Source organism: Microtus ochrogaster, linkage group LG1 (assembly GCF_000317375.1).
Source record: "Microtus ochrogaster isolate Prairie Vole_2 linkage group LG1, MicOch1.0, whole genome shotgun sequence".
NCBI lineage: Eukaryota > Metazoa > Chordata > Mammalia > Rodentia > Cricetidae > Microtus > Microtus ochrogaster.
The window spans coordinates 47,174,592-47,191,582 of NC_022027.1; the positions used below are offsets into that span (position 1 = coordinate 47,174,592).

The 16,991-nt window shown below is 45.3% G+C and overlaps 1 protein-coding gene across 1 annotated transcript in view; it reads left to right on the forward strand.

Moving 5' to 3' along the window:
• The window catches only part of Fras1 (Fraser extracellular matrix complex subunit 1), a 407,009-nt gene that overhangs the window by 325,262 nt on the left and 64,756 nt on the right, over window positions 1-16,991 (forward strand). The window contains exons 42-47 of the mRNA XM_026785092.1: window positions 2,436-2,626; window positions 3,606-3,759; window positions 4,780-5,043; window positions 7,731-7,919; window positions 9,739-9,858; window positions 10,103-10,282. Coding sequence (XP_026640893.1) covers window positions 2,436-2,626; window positions 3,606-3,759; window positions 4,780-5,043; window positions 7,731-7,919; window positions 9,739-9,858; window positions 10,103-10,282 — 1,098 coding nt within the window. The remainder of the gene's footprint in view (window positions 1-2,435; window positions 2,627-3,605; window positions 3,760-4,779; window positions 5,044-7,730; window positions 7,920-9,738; window positions 9,859-10,102; window positions 10,283-16,991) is intronic.

The window sequence follows — 16,991 nt, forward strand, 5'->3', positions numbered from 1 at the left end:
CAGGGGCTGTTTAATTTGCACCTAGGACATTCTGCTGAGGAAGGCAGGGAACACATTGATGATGTACAGTAAAAATAGAAACGGTGCCTTTCAAACTTGGAACGACTGGTGCTTACGGCTTCGTGTCTGGGTCCCTTGATGGCCAACTAACACTCCAACAATTTTAAAACAAGGCTTCTTTTATTCTGTGTATTTCAAGGTTGTCATGTACTGAGGGTTTTCTTGACCCAGATAACAAAGCCCCACTTCCCAGTTTCTAAGGATCAATGAACGGAGAAAGTAAAACTTGGAGGCATTTTCAGCAGTTGGTTCCAGAAACCCTAATCTCGGTGTCACAGGAATCAATGAGTCACTGGCGGCCTAGGTCTCTCTCAGCTTCAATTTTCTTTCTTTTCTTTCAAACAAGTTGTGAAAAACAAACCAACAAAAGGCATTTCAGTCCTTGTCTGTGTATCGGGTACCAACAGATGGCACCGTCTAGAGTCGGGAAGTTAATGGCCTTTTTAGAATCTGGTCTTTGGAAAGTGTCATAGAGAAGAGAGAGGAAGAAGCCTTTTCTGTTTCCCTCTGGACCACCTCTACTTTGGAAATGTGTCGACATGGTTTCTTTGTCTCCACTCTTGAAGACTATGGTAGCAAGTTAAAAACCAATCAATTAGAAGGACCTGACTAGAGTCAAATACAGGCCAAGCCTGTTCATCATTTGAACATTGCTTACTCTTCCCCCTTGGCCTTCTGCAGCCTTTGTTTTTAGGTGAGAAGAGAGCAGGAAACAACAAAACACAGAACTTTGAGGGTCTCACTTCCCAAATGTACCCGTTGATCAACTTTCAGTTACTGTAACACACACCAGCAATAAGTCAGCTACTAGAGATGAGGTTTGCTCTACTCCTGATCTCAAGGGTAGCAGTCCATGATCAGCTGGACCCTCACTGTGACAATTCACCTTAGCAAAAATGGCATAGTAGAACAAAACTCTTTTCTTAAGCCCAGGATGTAAAAGAAGGGAAAGAATTGATGGATGGTCCTAGAATCCCCTTCAAGGACCTCTAGTGAGTCTAAGACCTCCCACTTAATCCCAAATCCTGAAAGTTTTGCACCACAGACTGGAGACTAACACATGGTCTTTGGGGGAAACTTATCCAAACTATAGCAGAACTTTGTCCCTGAAATGGACCTGAATACTTCCATGTCTGTAGGTTCCTGAGTATCATGGCATCTGCATGATCTCTGGGCACCCAGTAGCTCTGGCATACTATCCTATGAGCTGGGTTCTTACTGATGTGTAGCTTCCTCCAAGACACTGGGAGATCACCCCTGGAATGAGGGAAAGAGTGTTGTTGAATGACGTCATAGCTGCTGTACCCAGGACCTCAGCAGCAATGCCTTCCTTCGCAAGTCCACAGGGCTGCGTCTGTCAGCATCTCAGCTGCCACTCTAAGAGAAAGAAAGGGTACGGGGGTTATGGTTTGTCCCCTGGTGCATCGCCCCTTTCTCAAGCAGTAACCCTAATTAAATGAGGTCTCTGTCCCTAAATCGCTCTTTAAAAACAAAAAACAAACAAACCAAACAAGAACAACAACAAAAAACTACATGAAAGTAGGGGGATACTTGAAAAGAAAGAATTAGGTAGGAAAGGGAAGGATAAGAGAGATAATGGGAGAACTTTGATCCAAGATTATACATACATGCATATATATATATATATGTGTGTGTGTGTGTGTGTGTGTGTGTGATTATATATACACATACATACATATATGTATGATTATATATAAACACATTATATTATACATGCATGGATACATATATACATATACACATTTGGTTACATGTATATGCAAATATTATTTGCATCTTATACATGCATGCATACATATATACATACATAAATATACACATGAAATTGTCAAAGAAATAAAGCTTAAAACAAGAAACTTTGAAGTCAAATGGAAAGGTACTGGAGAAGAGGTTCTAAACAGAATGGGCCATAGTCAACTTTTCTTATATAGAGAAATTGTTGACACTTGAAAGATAAACCAGACAGAGTGCTTTTGAAACTGCTGAAGTTTACATTAGAACACTGGCTATCGTGTTGCTGTTTACTCCCCAGTGTGTGATATAAATGATTAGAAAGAAACCAACCATTGATTCTGTGCTATGTAAAAGTTAAACAACTGAGTGGTTTCAGGTGCATCATCTCACCTGATTCCCTGTAGAGACAGCGGGACTGGTACTATCTGTTTTTAGGTGGAGGATGGTCTTGGAGACACTCCCCAACCTAAGCCTTTCAGTTTCTGGGCTTCCACTCTGTCCTAACTCCACCCACAATCATTCTTTCATCCCATGTTAATAACGATGTCTTCCTTTCTAAATCAGCCCAGTGTTCGGGTACTCATCAGTTGAGGTAAATGTTTTCTCTTGATGCTATGCAGGGGATCGCTTTGGTCCAGGAGCCACCAGTGACCCAGAGGCATCGTTCCCTATTCAAGATGTCCTGGAAAACTACATTTACTACTTTCAGAGTGTTCATGAAAGCATTGAGCCGACCCATGATGTGTTTAGCTTTTATGTGAGCGATGGAAACAGTCGCTCTGAAATTCACAGCATCAATATCACCATTGAGGTAAGGATTTTAGCTGTTGGAGATGAAGCCTTCAGCCTTACACTAGCCCACTCTGAAAAGAGCCGTCCTTAAACCACGTGATGTCCTAGTCTTAAACAAGCGCCCTTACATTGACTCACAAGCTAAGGGTTAGATGTGACCTTCAACTTCAAATATCAGTTTTAACACATAACTCTGACCTTCTGGAAATGTGTGAAATCATAGTTGGCATTTGAGGAAGGGCAGGGTTGGAAATCTGGATTTCTGTTTTAGTAGAACATGAATTTGTTCTGGGAAAACAGTTTGGCAGAAGCAGAGAAGCCATGCCACTTCCACATTAGATGAAAACAAACATATGCCCATTTTCTCTGAAATTATCACATGTGGGTCTGCATACATACTTGCCTTTTTTAAAAATTCCTTTATTCACTTAACAATAACACCAAAGAAATTTGATCCCCTACCCTGCACCTATTTTCATTTGAGAAACTATTATGATAGTCTTGCTTTATGCTATCAAAGAGAGGGAGAAAAAGATAAGAATCTCAGAATGGATGAATGCCCTCTGCCTTGGGGAAATAAAACATGTGGAACTTTCAACACCTATAAGGTCCAGGATTGGAGCAGGGCTGGGAGGCAGCAGAGGAAGCTTTGCCAGTGTTGTGATGTTCTCTAGCTACGGTGGTATGTGTAAAATAGCCGTTGATCCTCAAATATACTTGTATTTCTAAATCATACGTCCATCATTTAAGTCTAGAAAAATATGGTCCACTGTACCCCTGGAAAACATCTTAGAAACTGTTTGTAGAATTCCCATCAGCCTTCTGCTTCTGTGACTTTTTATTTTTAACTAATATTTTGACAAGGCAGTAAGCACAGTGAACATGAGTGCTGTGTGGCTAATGAGAGTGGTTGCAGTTGTGACGAATTCTCCTGAGGCGTGCTGCTTCCTTCATAAGCTAACATCTGTGTGAAACTCAGTCTTTTCTCCTTTAACCAGAGGAAGAATGATGAGCCTCCCAGGATGACCCTTTGGCCGCTCAGAGTGCGGCTGAGCTCAGGAGTGGTGATAAGCAATTCTTCCTTGAGCCTACAAGACCTGGACACCCCAGATAACGAGCTGATTTTTGTATTGATGAAAAAGCCTGACCACGGTAAGACACAAGCCACAGTGGAAAGCGGCGGCTTAATTGAGGTGCCTGACGGGTGGTGAGCACCGGCTTGCAGATTGCTTCCTTACTTCTTTTCCTTCCCTACTTACAGCCCATTCTTTGCATCCAAATATAATCAGATTCACAGCTAGCCAAGAGCCTTTGGAGTTGCGGTAGACGCTGTTTTAAAAGCCTGCGTGCTAAGTAATTGGCGTCTCTGAAATTCCACTTCAGCTCTTTCCTTGCTCTCCTGGTTTCAGTGTTTGCATCTTACGGGGTGGATTTGTCGTTTGCTCACCAAGGCTTCCTCGTGCAGCCTGTCCCTTACGTTAGTTCCAATGTTGGAACTACTGTGGGGACCCTCCACCCCCTCCTCTAAATGCTACACCCAAGCATTACCTAAAGCTCCAGAGCCACACCGTGTATCAGTCACTGTTAACACAGGTTGGCCTTTCAAAGCCTGAACTGCTGCTGTTGCGCAGGGTTGGTGGTGGAAGAGGCCACTGGCCACTGCATTTTCAGCTTGCCTTCCTTCACTTCCACTTTCTCTGATGAAGCATTCTGAACTGTACCCTTGGGGCGTGTGACCCCTTAAAAAAAACGAACCTCAATATGAGCATGCTTATCGCCTTCCTGAATGAAAAGGAGTTCAAAGCATAGGCCCTCGGTCTGCATCCTATAGGCAAAGGACAGCGTGGAGTGTACTATTTACACTGCAGAAGGGATAATGAAGTTCAGATCATGCAGTGAGTTTGAATCCAGGGAGGGAGATGTGATTTCTAAGCCACTATCTTATGACTTCCCTGTTTCTCCTTAGGAGAGTTTTAGCCACAAGAGTGGGACTTTGTCCTTTTTTGTTTATAGACAAGACCACAGGGCACAACCTAGTATTGGCACCAAGAGTCTCTGAGATAGTTGATGTTCTATGTAGGCTTATGCTGGTTAGCAAAACTGGGCTATGTTTTGATGACTCGAATATCTAAGACCATTGTGTTTCTTTCTGTTCCTCTCTTGCTTCTGCAGGTCACCTACTCCTGAGGCACACCGCTTCTGACCCTCTAGAGAATGGGACTGTTCTAGACCAAGGCTCCTCTTTCACCTACCAGGATGTCCTGGCTGGGCTGGTCGGCTACTTACCTGGTGACAATGATATGGCGGTGGATGAGTTTCGGTTCTCTCTCACTGATGGCCTCCATGTAGACGCGGGGAGGATGGAGATCTACATAGAACTGCCTACAGGCGACACACCCCACTTGGCAATAAACCGAGGACTTCAGCTCTTGGCAGGTGTGCTAGTCCAACTTTCTGTCACATGACACGCATCTCCAAGAAGCATTGTAACAGGAAGCATATTTCTCTGGGCTCATGGTTTCACGGGCTTTCGTTCCTCATTGGCTGCCTCCGGTGTTTTCTGTGCTAAGGAAAAACACCATGGCAAAAGCAGGCATAGTAGATCAGAGCGACTTGCCTTATATGATAAACAGGAAGTAGAGACAGACTAGGGACCAGAGCAATATCTAGCAATATCCGAGGTCATACCCCAATGACCTACTTCCCCAGCTAGGCCCTACACCCTAACATTCTTAGCACCTTCCAGAAAAAAATGGCATCAGCTAAGAACCAAGCCTTCAACACATGAGCCCTTGAGAACAATCCATATTCAAACCTTAGTGGTTTCTGCAGCCGTGGAGAGTAGCCTCATTTTTCCATACATGTAGAGTGTACCTTCTTCCATGCTGGTGTTGTGGGTGAACCTTAGGGGAGCTAGTCAACATTTAAGAAAAAGTAGAGCTTGGGGAAATTGCTGTTTACAAACACTGAGTTGTGGATAAGAAATATAAGCCAATGAAATTCCCTGGACAAGACACCTCTGTCTGAATTTGAGAACATTTTGTGCAGTGTTTACTGTGTTTTCAGTATCCTCAAAACCATAAGGTGCAGCTTAGACCCAGGCCTCCTGTAGCAGAGCCTCTGTCCAGCCAGCATCATGGGACCCAACAACAAAAGAATTCTGGCCAAACTTCCAAGATGTTTAATATTTTTTTTGAATTTTTTTAATAATTTTTTTATTGAAAAAAATTTCTGCCTCCTCCCAGCCTCCCATTCCCTCCCCTTCCTCCCACTCCTTTCCCCCTCCCCCCACTCCTCTCCTCCTCCCTCTCCAGACCAAAGAGCAGTCAGGGTTCCCTGCCCTGTGGAAAGTCCAAAGTCCTCCCCCCTCCATCCTGGTCTAGGAAGGTGAACATCCAAACTGGCTAGGCTCCCATAAAGCCAGACCATGAAGTAGGATCAGAACCCCGTGCCATTGTCCTTGGCTTCTCAGCAGCCCTCATTGTCCGCCATATTCAGAGAGTCCAGTTTTATCCCATGTTTTTTCAGTCACAGTCCAGCTGGGCTTGGTGAGCTCCCAATAGATCAGCCCCACTGTCTCAGTGGGTGGGTGCACCCCTTGTGGTCCTGACTTCTTTGCTCATGTTCTCCCTCCTTCTGCTCCTCATTGGGACATTGGGAGCTCAGTCCAGTGCTCCAGTGTGGGTCTCTGTCTCTATCTCCATCCATCGCCAGATGAAGGGTCTATGGTGATATGCAAGATATTCATCAGTATGGCTATAGCATAGGGTCAATTCAGGTTCCCTATCCTCAGCTGCCCCAGATGTAAATTTTTGAAGAAAATTAAAAAAGCATGGGAGAGCAGTTGGGAGGGTACCAGGAATCAAAAGATTATGCAAATACTTGCAAATGACTCTAGCTTCAAATTGTCATACCTTTGCCATGTTTGGCAGCATTAAAAGAGCAATGGCATGCATTAGCCATGAACTTCCTATATAGTAAGATGCACAGGGAGTGGGACTTGGACTCAAGTCTCAGTGCCCTGGGATTCTAACTTATCTAGTCCTAGTTTCTCATATATTTTGTATTGAAAAATAAATACACGGTATAAATAAAAATTGCAATTTTGAGAATTACCAAAGCTTCTAGATTTTCACTACTTCCAAACAGAGTGGTCTGATACTGTTTCATGGACTCTAGGAGAAGACCTGATTTTTTTTTTCCCCCCCAATTGAAGAAAAAGTACTGAATTGCTTAGAGTGTGGCAGGCAGTATGGAAATCAGGAAGTCCAAACCACTCCCCTCTGTCCTCCCAGACACAAGAGGTGTTATGAGGGACCACAGGGATGAGGTCACATGTACTGGGATACATGACACAAGAGGAACAGTGAACTGGGGATAGTCCATATTCTGGAAAACTCTGAGCAAGTCTGATCCTTGTCCCAAAGAAGCCATTGCCCCGTTCGTCAAGGTCACTTACTAAGAGGTGCTTGGGTAGAGTGCTAAAGGCATTCTTGCCCGGAAATGTCTGCCACCCCGAATACCTGAACATGTGTCATGGACAGTGAGTGTTTACTAGGTTGGTTGTCTGTAAGATGAGAAAGTAGCCAGGCAGGAAGCCAAGGGCAGGGCTCTGAGAAGGCATTTACAGTAAGTGTCTTGCCCCGTCTCCAGTTTCTACACAGCTCCTCAAGCTGACCCTTGAGCTTAGTGTACCTTCTGACTTAGGAGACACTGATTTTGACTGTTTCATCTGAGGTGACAATGAGATATGTTTATGAGCTTATGTACAACTGTTGTTTTTTTTTTTCTGATTTGGTTATACTAAGACATCCAAGAGATTGAATCGAAGCAGATTCTAGATCTCGAACTTATTTGCGTCACAGAAGTATGCCTTACCAGGTTCTAACTGGCAGGCTACTACAAGAGCAAGCACTTGAGAGAGTAAAAGTGGACACAAACAAAGGGCATAGTTCTAAATGATTTTATTTAGGGATATTAGAGTTTATTCAGCTGGAAATGGAGACAGGCAAATGCCTGGTACATGGGCCCAAGCAACGTGCGATAAAAAAAAAAAAAATCATTTGGCATCCCATTTGAAGGCAATGGTGGGGAATGACCTTCTCTCTCCCATTCTTCCCCAGGGTCTGTAGCACGCATCACAGAGCAGGACTTGAAAGCGACAGATGCTGACTCAGATGACGGCCAGGTTATATACATCATGAAGGAAGACCCTGGTGCAGGGTGCCTGCAGATGGCGAAGCCTGAGCCCCCGGAGCAAATCTCTGTTAGAGGCCCCATCCGCAGCTTCAGCCAGGCAGACGTTAACCAAGGTCAGCCTATTTCCCCCTGTCTGTCCAGGTTCCCTATGCTCTGCCTGGTATAATAAAGGGGGGGTTAAATGCCTGGCAGGTTATGGCAGGAACCCATGCGTTCTTTGATTCTGATACGAGCTGAGTTATAGCTTCATTTTTTTTTTTGGTCTCGCTTTTCTTTTGTTTTTAAAAAAGAGAGAGCTATTTTTTTTTTCTAGGCAAAAAAAAAATGTATTTTCTGAGAAGTTTGAGGCTATGATAGCCGGAAAAGATATCTTGTCTTGCTGCGTTGCTAAAAAGTATGCGTGCGAGAGCAAAAGAGAAAAGAAGCAAGTCGAGATGGATTATGGTAAAAATTATGCCTTCCTTAGGTGAGCAATTTATATCTCTTCCTGGCTCCCCAAAGAGCACAAGTTAATGAACTAAGCGAAATGGAAGGGCATAAATTGGAGCTGCCTGGGGGAGATTACACAGCTCATCCCTCCTTCAGGAAATGCTGATGTCATGCAAAGGCCTGAATGTTAAATGCTACACAGTTACTGTGCAGTGCTCTTAGGGCTAGAGAAGGAAAAAGAGTCCAAAGCCATGTGACCCCGTGCAATTCCTTTTAGAGGTAGAAATATGTCCATCCCTCCCCCCCACACACACAAGGAACAGGACTATGGGCTCTGTCAGTGTGCTGACACCTCAACCCGAGAGCAGCTGGGTGTTCTCTGGGTCTGTGGGTCATCGAAGAGGTGCAGTGAGCTACAGAATTATAGTAGTTACTTAGTTACTGCATCCTCGGTGTCTCCCGGTGAAGACTGAGACTTGGCAGCTCTTCAGAGGGTCTGGTTCCGTATACACTGACGGGTCCATGCAAATGATTCGAGCTGACAGAATGGGATGCACTGTTTTCTTTTTGTGGAGCCTTTCTGACTTCTTTGTGAAGATTATGTGCCAACTTATCTATCTGTTGAATGTACCCTGCAGCATGTTAATAAAAACTCAGAGACAGATATTGGGGTTCATCCTGAAGATCAGAAAAGCAAAGTAGCCAGTCACTGGCTCTTACCTCTCCTTAGTCAGGAAATGGTGATCCTGCCTCCAGGAATCTCAGAATGAGACTAGGCCTGAGAGCTGTCTCCTCCCATCTTATATTCCTCTCTAGTGCTGGGATTAAAGGCGTGTACCATTGGGATTAAAGGCATGTACTGTCCGGTTTCTATGGCAATTAATGTAGCTACTGGGATTAAAGGTGTGTGTTACCACTGCCTGGTTAGGCTGACCAGTGGGGCTGTTTTACTCTCTGATCTTCAAGCAGGCTTTATTTATTAAAATACAAATGAAATACCACTACAGTAGCTGGTGGTCTTCCGTGTACTGGGCCATGGGGAGGGAAAGGGTCCTGAGAGGTAGATGACGGACCTGTACTCTCTTGCCTTGTGATGTGGGTATGTTGGAGGGTCTCTCCAAATGATGTGGGCGTGGTCAGTGCACATTGAACACACGTGCAGTTTCGCCCATCTAGTCATTCTGATTATTTATGTAGTTATAAGGCCATCTTGGAACCTAAGCTAGGTCCTTCAAAAACACTGAGCATAAGAAATGTCACTTGGAGGAAATTTGTTATGGGGAGGTTTTAGGGTATGAGGAAGTCAGTGGTAGGAGAGGAAGAGAAAAGATGAAAACTGAAGCTTTCAACGTCAAAATGGTACCAAGTGGGGGAAGGTGTAAACCGAGTCCTTGGTGTGAACACCACCTGAAGTTCCACCTCTCACTTCAGAAATAAGTAGCAAACAGAACTAATAACAAATCTTATTTTTGTTTGTTTTTGTTTTTCTCCTCCTTTTTATAGGGCACATAGAATACAGCCATGCACCAGGAGAACATGGTGGGAGCTTTGCTTTTAAATTTGATGTGGTTGATGGAGAAGGCAATAAGTTGGCTGACCAGTCATTCGCCATCAGTGTTTTAGGTAAGGGGTGTCAGGTTTTCCAGCAGAAAACAGCAGCTCTGTAGTCTCTACATGTTCGCTTTGGAGCTTGAGCCCTCCTTCCTTCCTTCCACACGCGTGGTAAAGGTGAAAATCTAAAACTGTCCTCTTGCTGAGGCCTTTGAGAGACAGCTCCAATTCTGCTGAGCCTACCTCCTGGGCACCAGACCTGGAGCTGGGGGGCTGCAAACCTCCCACGATGAACCATTGTTTCTGGTATTTTCAGAAGCCAAATCCCCACCGGTCATCACCACCAATAAAGGGCTGGTCCTGGATGAGAACTCAATGAAGAAAATCAGTACTGCGCAGCTCTCAGCTACTGATGAGGATAGCGAGCCTGCAGAACTGATCTACAGAATCACCGCCCAACCCCAGCTGGGCCGCCTGGAGCATGTGGCATCACCAGGTATGTGGGCATCTCTTGCTCCATCCTGCAGACTCAGTAAGTGCTGGGGACTGCTGCGTTCTGTGCATATACACCCACAGTCTGTCTTAATTATCTTTATTTTCTGCCTCACTAATTTTTACCATTATATGTTGGTACATTGTATACAGTACAATTGGTACATTGTATTTGGTATACATTAAACACTTTATAATAGTTGGTAAAACTAAATTAGAAGAAAGTGACCATGTGGAGTAAGGAAAGAGCTCCTTGGAGGTGGGTATAACCTAAATATGAGTAAAACCCTGGATGTGACCATTAGAAACACACACACACACACACACACAAAAAAACCCTATTATTTTAGGTAAACACTCATCTCCATAACTAGATAGCCAAAATCTTTAAACTATACCCCTCTGGTCTTTTACATTAACTCGACTGCAGTGCACAGTATAATGTCCTGTGTTTAAATATTGACCTCAATAGGGACTGTAACTCAGTGGTCTGGTGTGTATTTAGCATACATGAGGCCTTGGGCTCAGTCCCCAGCACCAGGGGGGAGAAAAACTGAATTCAACAGAGGGTGAAGGAGAATGTGTACCAGACAACACTGCAGTTCAGCAGCTACTTAGGAAGCAAAGATGAACGAAATGAATCCTTACCCTCTGAATTTCTCCACTATGGGGTAGGAAACCTTCCTAGATCCTGTAACTCAGGGAAGACAGGTATAGACCTGGAGTTGAAGGAGTCCAAAAACCAGAAAGTCCACACTGAGTAGGGTTTCAGTGTGTCCCTAGGCGTCAGAGTTCAGGGAAGTTAGGTTTGCATTCTTTTCAGAGGTGGAAAAAGTACAATCCAACAAAAGTGGACCATATTAGCATAGACTAAAATAGTAGGAGCTAGGACTCATGGGTACATTTGCATACTGTGGAGAGTCCTCCATGCTGAGATAGATCATCTCTGCTCACCAGAAAAAGATTAGAGTATCACTGTAGACTTTTGAGCAGGGGAGGAAGTCAAAAACCCGATGGAAAGAAATGGGGGAATGAAAAGGGAGACAATGGCCATGGTAAGGAAGGCTCCACACCAGGCCTGTAGATTGCAATGAGGCTTCTTCACCTGCACAGGCAACTGTGGCAACAGAAAGGGGGAATTTGAGAGTGACTGACAGGTCCCTTTGGAGTATTCACTCAGGTGATCCGAGAGAAGGAGAGCGAGAGAAGAGGGGCAAGGTTTCAGGGGAGAACCTGTAGAATCTCCTGGCAGTTGTATAACGTGAGGGCCCCAGATACTTGCCCACTAAATCTAAAGGCAGAATTGCCATCATTTCTTAGAGGCAGGGACAACGTGAAAGGTTTAGGTTTTTCTTGGAATTTCCTAGGATTTTATATTACAGATTTTTCAATCCATGCAGAACATCAAGTCCGGGGACATGGTTGCCCTTCCAGACTTGCCTTCTCATGCAGAGGCAAGCGTAAGCAGACAAACACGGGAATCTTTGCCACGCACCAGGGATTGTTAGGGATGCTGAGGATGGCATGAGCGTTCAGAGGCCCAGTGGGAAGTGGGAAAGGCCTCCATCACAAGAGGATGACGTTTGAGGAAAGCTGAAGACAGAGAAGGAGTTGGCCATGCTGGTGAATAAGAGAAAAAATGATTGGCAGAGGCGTGAGCAACTGTAATATCCTGGAGAGGGCTCAGCCAGGCAAGTCACTCTCAGAGCTCAGTTAGGAGGACAGTCTGCTTTAAAAGGCAGAGAGAGAAGACTTCCCTTGGCCCCACCTGGTGGTAGAGAGGGTGCCCAGTGCATGTGGAAAGGGGGGTCCAGAAAGGAATGAGCAGATTGGCAAATTAAAGCAGGCAGCCTTCCCTTTTGTCCCAGAGTTCCTGCGGGAAATATGCAGATTAGCACCCTCTATACCTTGCTGCCTGAGATAGTTAATAACTAATTCATAAGCTAATTGCTTCTGCCAGAATTCTGTCAGGTTGCTGATTGTATCTCCACAAAGATGAAAGGGCAGGCTCTTGGCAGTGGTGTTGGGTGGAGGCTAGTGAACAGATTTAAAAAGCCCCCAGCTTCATGCAAGGAAGGCCTTGCCAGTTGCCCACCGACTGGGCAGTCCCAGCCCTTGCTCTCCTCTGACCCCAGGCTGCTTCACAGTCCTATGGGGTGAGACTGCATGCGTTTCTCTTTTCTCTTTCAATTCTGCTAAGACCAGGCTGTACCTGTTTCAAGAGATACCATGCTCTTGCCTCTTCCAGGGATAGTACCCACCCAACCCCCCGAAGGCAGAAGGATTCCCATTTTATCTAGGATGTTGCTTTATAGGCTCTTTCCGAACAGCCTTAACCTCCTGATGCGTGCCGTCTTCAGTCCAACCAGCATTTCTTAACCCACCCCTTTCCAGTCACAGAAAGTGGTTGATGGGAATGTCATGTTCCATGTCGTCTCCCCCCACCCCCGTCCTCCTCATAGCTGAGGTTCCCTCCTCGTTGTCACAAAGGTGGGGATTTCCCCACGCCTCCCTTGCTCTAAACCAAGAACGAGTCCCCTTTCATGCATTTAACCAGGATCATCTTCTGCTGGTCTCCCCACCCTTCTGTTAGAACATCATGTATTGGTTCCTTTTGAATGGCCACAGTATGCTTGGAAGGAGCACATGTAGATTACCTCGTCTCCTTCCAGCACAGTTAGCTAAGACTTACACCGGAACATTTGTCCCTGGTAGGCCTGAGTCTACCAGGATCTGGAGTTGGGACAGGGCCAGTTCTTCCCGAGAGCAGAGCAATTTGTAAGTACATTTAGGTGTGGCTCTTAACAGCTGTGACTGAAGCCTCCTAGACAAAGCTCTGTCCTCCAGTGTGTGCTAGCCCCTCTTACTTGCTTGCACAGAGTGGACTTATCACCAGACAGCCATGAGATCTGATGTCAGCTGCTCAGAACTGATTGTGACGCTAACAGAGTCAAAAGAGTTATGTGAAACCTCTTGTTTTCCCCTCTGAACTGTGCAGAAGGTGGGCATGAGCCTCCCACTGCTGAGAGGCAAGGCTGGGGGGTCCAGGCCTCATGGAGCTCTGATTCAGGTTAGAAGACAGCTCTGTCACCCTGACCTTTCCCTCCTCCCCTATTCCCTAATGACTTTCTTTTTCTTGGGAAATTAGAATCAAGACTGATACTAACTAGGAAAAAAGCTAAGATACTAGAAACACCCCCCCCAAAAAAAAGCCCAGAAAGCATGAAATTATTTTTCTTTATCACAGAATGATCTAGAGGCCTGAGTGGGAGGTAGCTCCACCTCTGGTTCATGGTGGCTGCTGTAGTTGACTTGTGCGGAAGGGAGAAAGCCAGGGGCTCGATCCCATGTACTGTGTGTTTTAGCAGCACTGCGGGATGGACAAACGTCACTCTTGTGTGGTGATGTCCACACACAGCTGAGAGGTGGAGACAAATGGAGCATCTCCCTGGGCACCCAGTTGCTTACATTTTTTCACTCAGGGAGGAATAACATCAGAATATAGCTCTCTCCAGCATGTCAAGACCAGGGACCAAGAGCTTGTCACTCCTAAGGTGTAGTCACACTGACTCAAATACTGGGAGGGTTAGCTAGAGAGACCTTTAGAGGACAGAGATGGAGGGCCATATTGTGTCTTGTAATGAAATGGCTCTTTCCTGAACCAGATAATTACTACTATAATAAAACTCCTATATTGCTATTAATGAGAAACTGTGACAATCAAACCAAAATCTGTATCCTTGTCTCTATTTTAATTTTATTTCCCCCTCGAGTGTATTGATAGCATTGAGGCTCTAGCAGGCAACAGAACATACAGCTCTGACCCCTTAGTGATGTCTCTTCCCTCCAAGGACCTTGGGAGGTGTGGAGTAGCTGCTGTCCCAAGCATACTTAAGGAATCCTGCTGGATTCCTCTTGCAGGTACAACACACCATCCTCAAAGTTGAAGTGAAGTACTGCTTTCTTAAATCCCTCAAAGACTATAAGGCCCAGTGACCGGCCCTCTGCTGATGGGTCACCAGCACTTATGTCAAAATGCAAGGTTGACCCAGTGGCCTTGTTTCCTGCCAGAGCCACTAGGTGCCTGAGAATCAGATGACCTTTCTGGGTGATGGCATCTCATTTAGTAAGGGTGGAGTTTGACTTCTGGTCCACAGGAGTACTGCCAGGGAACCCCCAAGGCAGGTCTCTCCATCTGTAAGCACCAAAGTATCTTGATTCTGTTTGAGGCATTGACTAAGGAAATGTGCTGTTCACAGAGTCTAGGTCCTCTTAGCCTCTGTGAATGGTACTGTACATGAGGAGGCTCATTCCCCAAGCCTTCTAAAAATGTGCATTTTCCACCATTCTGAGAGCTGCATGCCTACCTTAAGAGATCTCCCTGCTCTCAAATCGTAAGTCAAGCAACTGAATAGTTAGTTCTACCCTCGTGTATTTACTAATCGCTTGAAGCCTGTTGTTCATTACCAAGCGCACCATTGTCCTTTCAGGCTGAAGCATTATTTGGTGCAGGGTGGATCGCATGTGGCTGTTGTGAGCCGCAGGAAAGGGTCCTGCACTAAAAACTAATTTACCACAGTGTTGCCATAAATTGTCATAACTTGCTGCTTTTTGACCCACCCTTGCTTCCAAGACCTCCCTTCTCAGAGGCACTTCAGTCAACTTCTTCAATCCCCGCCCCCCAAAAACATGACTACCTTTCAAACACAGATGTCTTCCCTTTCCCTACCTCAGTTTGTTACCGTGCTCAGTTCTTGGCTTTTTAAATTTCCTTCTGAGCATGCTCATGGAAGCAGCATTTTGCCTAGAGAGGATCACCCCAGCCGGGTTTTAGAATGGATGGAGCACATTGTGAGAGTCTGCCTGGCTTACACAGGTAATTCTGGGCACAAGAGAGGGGTAGAGAAGATAGCAGAGTGAGGACCTCAGGGCAGGCTCAGATGCTCTGTCTCAGGCCAGGATGGCCCCTAGGCTGAAACAACAGCTGGGTAGATTAAGCCCAGTTGTATGTGCATGTATAATCAGACCAGTCAGGTTTCTCATGCCTCAATACTTTTCAGCTTAAACAGAATCTGTTCGTCTGTGCTCTCTCTTATATAGTCAGACTGCCGTGAGGGAGCATGTCGGATAGTGCATAACTAACCGTCAGCAGTGCTGCTCTGGGCAGGGCAGGGCAGGGCAGGGCAGGAAGTACCATTGGAAGTATTGCTTTTACTTGTCATATAGAAATAGTTCTCTCACTGGTATGCTTGCTCCGTTTCTCTTATTAAGAACATTGCATAATTCATGTGGCTTCAGACATAGCCACCACTGTACAGGGCAAACAAAATCAAGTAGATGACTTCACCATTCACCATTTTTGTTGATTCCTCTGACATGGCTAGACCCTTCCAGTTTCAGAGATGTCAAGAGTAAAAGAAGATACAGTAGAGCTCCATGTTGTATGACTTCCTCCAGCTTATGCGGCTCCCAAGAGCAGAAAGGAAACATTAAACATTAGAGACTTCATGATTTTTTTTTCTGCTTTTCAATTACGACAGCCGTTCCCTGCCATGAGCAAATGCTACCGCCCTGAGGGTGTGTTTAAAAACAATGATATCCAGCCCCTACCTGGACCCAAGGACAAAAGGCTCTCAGGAATAGAGCTCAAATATGAGTGTCCTTTTAAAGCAGCTTGCGGGGCTGGGGAGATAACTTGGTGAAGTGCTTGTCACTCAGCAGGAGGGCCTGAATTCAGATCCTCAGTACCCACATGAAAGCCAGACACAGTAGGCATATCAGTAAACTTAACACCAAGAAGGCAGCAACAATTCTTGGGGCTTGGTGCTTAGCCAGTCAAACCAATAGGTGAGCCTCAGCTTCATGGGGAGACCCTGCTTCAAAAAATAAAAAGAGAACCTGGAGAAATGGCTCAACAGTTAAAAGGACTTGCTGCTGCTATAGAGAACCCAGGGGTTTGGTTCCCAGCACTAACTAATGGCAGCTAACAACCATTTGTAACTTCAGGTCCAGAGGGTCTGATACCCTCTTTTGGCCTCTGGAGGCACTGCACACACATAGTGCGCAGACATGCATTCAGGCAAAACATCCATATGCATAAATTAACAATCAATAATTCTTCTTTGAAAATTGATGAGAACCACTGAGGAAGATATGTCACGTTAACCTCTGTGACCCACACACATCTGTACATACACATGTGTGCATGCACACACACACACACACACACACATACACACAGGAGAAAAACTTCCTTTCTTCCTTAAACCAGTATTCATTGAACAGCTTTGACAAAAATAAATGAATGTCCTAAACTTGGAGACATATATGCCCAGATGTGTTTCAGCAGAAGCCAGAGGGGAACAGAGAATTCTCAGAGAGAGCGAGGTTGTTGGAGAGCAACTCCTTGGAAGTGATGTTTACCAACGCAGGGCTCCTTATTCCAGCCTCTCTGTGTTGTGACACAATACACCGACACACTTATTCTTAGCCTGATAACACCGACATACACATTCTTAGCCTGAGCCTGATACACCGACACACACATTCTTAGCCTGAGCTCTCCCAGCAAAGAGGCTCCTTGGTGTGTCAGGGTTATTGGTGTCACAGACTGGGTATTATAAACAACAGAAGCTTCTGTTGCCAGATTTGGAGGCCAGAAGTTCAAAGTGCCGGTGTGGGTAGGTTAGGGTCCTTTGTTGTGAGTGAAGGGT